The following is a 4,081-nucleotide window of genomic DNA, read 5'->3' as shown; positions in this document are numbered from 1 at the left end:
TGTTTTCGCGCTTAAGATATGGCGACACTACCTGTACGGTACCAAGTGCACTATCTACACCGATCAGAGGAGTCTCGAGCATATATTCAAGCAGAAGGAATTGAACATGCGGCAACGTCGATGGGTCGAGCTACTTAATGATTACGAATGCCCTATCAAATACCATCCAGGCAAAGCCAATGTTGTGGCTGACGCCCTTAGTCGGAAAGACACTACGCCTAGACGCGTGCGAGCATTACAACTTACTATTCAGTCTAGTCTTCCTGCACAGATACGAGATGCTCAGGTAGAAGCATTGAAACCAGAAAACGTCAGGGCTGAAGCCCTACACGGCTCAAGGCAACGGTTAGAACAAAGGGAAAACGGCGCCTACTACGTAACAGGACGCATTTGGGTTCCACATTATGGCAACTTACGCGAGCTGGTAATGGATGAAGCTCATAAGTCCCGTTACTCGGTACATCCAGGTTCGGATAAAATGTACCACGATCTTAGAACTACGTACTGGTGGCCTAGCATAAAGGCCCACATAGCAACTTACGTCGGCAAGTGTTTGACCTGCGCGAGGGTCAAGACGGAATACCAGAAACCATCAGGCCTACTTTTTTTTTGGGTAAAGGGTTACCCCGGTGAATTTTATATCAACAAACGAACAAATCAAGTGGGGAAAAGAACAAACCCCAGTTCTCTAAAATGACATGCCATTTTAGAGTATCACTACAATACAAGAAACAAGCAATACGCAAACCCGACTAGACACACACGTCTGTCAAAACAAACCGAACAAAACAAGAAAACTACTAGCCATTGTCATCATCTTCGACAATTAACCCTCGAGGTAAACTCCAATCTTGTAGGATCCTCTCCACTTGACTTGTTCGTTTAAACCGCATCGTGTGAAGCTTCATCTGAACCGTAGCTAAAATAATATCAACAAGCCGCTCAGCACTTCGTTTCTTGGACGTAAATAACCGGAAGTTCCTTTCCTGCCAAACAAAATAACCTGCCGCACTCACAACCATCTTGCTGATCACATGCATAGCGTTCTTAGAGTTAGCCACTTGAACCAAATGAGTAAAGATCATATCCCAAGAGTTAGCGATTGAAGATAAACCCGCAATATCCTTTACTCCATTCCAAACCTGAGATCCGAACGAGCATTCAAAGAACAGATGTTCGTGAGAGTCCGGCCCCAACGAGCACAACGAGCAGCACATCAAGTTGAAGTTCATGTTGCCCGACGCACACCACCTAGCCATTACGTCTTGAGTCTTCAACTTCTTGTTAACCAAAAGCCACAGGAAAAACGAATGTCGTGGAATAGCTTGAGGAAACCAGACCATAGACGACCATTGAACTTCACTTTGAGCGACCCGAATATCATCCCAAACATTAACAGTACTATACTCCACTTCCTTACCAGCTGAAGATCTCCAGACAACCTTATCATTCATATTTCGCATATTAATATGTTGTATGTTAAGCAGAATAGGGTATCGGGTAAGCCATTGATCAGGCCATTCCCATTCTCCTTGCCGATAAACATCCTCTACCTTAGTCTTAAACGTGAACCCCGCATTTGCTATAGCTCTCGGAGTGATGAACGAGCTTAAAGGACAAACAACATCCCATTTATCAAACCATATATTCGCTGACGTACCATCACCTATCTTCATCCAAACATGTTGCTGAACCATAGACCTAAGATTTAACAACTTCCTCCAAGTCCATGTAATGTTACTTTGCATCGGGATATCCCAAAAACTGCCTAGATCCCAGCGTGGGAACGATACTATTTGGGTGATCGTGGATCGACTCACAAAGTCTGCTTACTTCTTGGCTATCAAGGAAACTGACAAGTTCTCTACATTAGCAGACATTTACTTGAAAGAAGTTGTTTCGAGGCATGGAGTGCCAACCTCTATTATCTCAGATCGTGATGCACGATTTACTTCAGAACTATGGCAAGCAATGCACAAATCTTTTGGCTCCCGGTTCGACATGAGCACAGCTTACCACCCTCAGACGGATGGGCAGTCTGAGCGCACTATCCAGACTCTAGAAGACATGCTTCGGGCATGTGTTATCGACTTCGGCAACAGCTGGGAAAAACATCTCCCGTTAGTGGAGTTTTCGTACAACAACAGTTACCACACCAGCATACAAGCCGCTCCATTCGAGGCATTATACGGACGTAAATGCCGATCACCTCTTTGTTGGGCAGAAGTGGGTGATAGTCAGATCACAGGTCCAGAAATGGTAGTTGATGCTACTGAACGGATTGCACAGATACAACAACGCATGGCGGCAGCTCGTGACCGTCAGAAAAGCTACGCCGATAAACGCAAAAAACCGCTCGAGTTCCAAGTTGGGGATCGAGTGCTACTCAAAGTCTCACCCTGGAAGGGTGTGGTTCGTTTTGGTAAACGAGGCAAGCTCAATCCGCGGTATGTAGGACCGTTCGAAATCATTGAAAGAATACGCAAGAATACGCAAGGTGGCCTACAAACTGAACCTACAAGCAGAACTCGGTGCAGTTCATAACGTTTTCCACGTGTCGAATCTGAAGAAGTGCCTGTCAGATGAGACCCTCATAGTTCCTTTGAAGGAACTCACTATCGACGGAAAATGTTATACCAAAATGAAGGCATGTGATACAAACCCTAATTCTCTCTCTAGCTACGGCGACTACGGATCTTCACGCAACTCTACCTTTTCAATCGTGATTTCTTATTCAGATTTGTCATTAGAGTCGTACATCTATTTCGAATTCTGGTAAGGATCTGATCGATTTTGTCTAGGGTTTTTTCTTTTGTTCTTTAATCGCCGCCCTAAATTTCTTGGATCGAATAATCTGATTCGGTGGTATCTCGGCCTGTTTAACCGATTCATTATCAGATTTATGAGATTCATGGGTTAGGGTTTCTTGCTAGTTTAGGGTTTCTTTGCTGCTCTTCGTTTGGTCGGTTTCTTGGTTTGGTTGGTGTTTTGTTATTTGCGGCTGAGTTAGTATTGGTTTAACGAGAGTTTGCAATCTGAATGGAAGATCGAACAAAATCTAATGGTAAGCATTCTGATCCTCATGGAATGGATGATCTTAATAGTTCGGGTGGAAACCAACAAGATTTTCGTGGGAAGCCGCGATTATCGTTTGAAGAAATTGCTGCACGGTTTCTCGATGTTGATGGGAACACGTTGCAGCCAAAGCGTGGTGTAACGATTAGAACACAAAATAACGATCAGCAACAGCCGGTTTCTAGGGTTTCGGATAGGGTCGATTTGAATCAACCTAGCATGAGATATGCGCCAAGGTCAGAATTTGATGCTCCTTCATCGGCTGATCAAGGGACCAATCCTCTATCGTTTGCCAAGGTTGTAAACAACACTAAGGAGACGGTAAAGGTCAATTTTAGGGCGATGGAATCTACCGAGGCTATTGATGGAGCTGATGTTGTTATTCCGTTGTCGTCAGTTAAACAAGTCACGGATAGGTATGCGAACACTCTTTATGGGTACTTCTTGGGTAAACGTCTAGCTTTTCCTGTGGTGGATTATTTTGCTAAGAACAACTGGGCTAAGTACGTTTGTCTAGACTAATGATGAATGCGAATGGATTCTTTTTCTTTAAGTTCAATACAAAGGAAGGGATGGATAAAATGGTAGAGGATGGGCCATGGATGATAAGAAACGTTCCGATAATTTTGAAAGAGTGGTCGGCTTCTATCAAACTTGAGAAAGAGGATATCAAAGCTATTCCAGTTTGGGTAAAATTGCATGATGTGCCGTTAGCGGCATATACTGAGGATGGCCTTAGTTTGGTTGCTTCTAAGATAGGTGTCACACCCCCAAAATCCACACGCGGAGTATCACCGCTTGGAGGCGTGACTGACCAGGATCCAGCCACCAATCATATTGAACAATATAAATTAAGTATATAAAACTCCAATCCAATCAATATAATTGGTGTCATAACAATTCAACCAAGTTAAAGTTATCAGCGGAAGCATAAAGTTTAAAACCCAAAACATAAGTTAAAGATTCATAAGTTTAACATGGAACTCAACAGTCCATGTCCCACAAC

General features: G+C 43.6%; 1 protein-coding gene across 1 annotated transcript; it reads right to left on the bottom strand.

The window, feature by feature from the left end:
- Window positions 1–800: 800 nt before the first annotated feature.
- Window positions 801–1,697, bottom strand: LOC110944978. Its single transcript, XM_022186620.1, has one exon. It carries the CDS (start codon window positions 1,695–1,697, stop codon window positions 801–803), a length of 897 nt encoding a protein of 298 aa, XP_022042312.1.
- Window positions 1,698–4,081: the final 2,384 nt, after the last annotated feature.

The sequence above is a fragment of the Helianthus annuus genome, chromosome 6, assembly GCF_002127325.2.
Source record: "Helianthus annuus cultivar XRQ/B chromosome 6, HanXRQr2.0-SUNRISE, whole genome shotgun sequence".
In the NCBI taxonomy this organism is placed as follows: Eukaryota; Viridiplantae; Streptophyta; class Magnoliopsida; order Asterales; family Asteraceae; genus Helianthus; species Helianthus annuus.
Note: the sequence above shows the minus strand (reverse complement) of the source record. Positions and strands in the feature narration are given on the sequence as shown.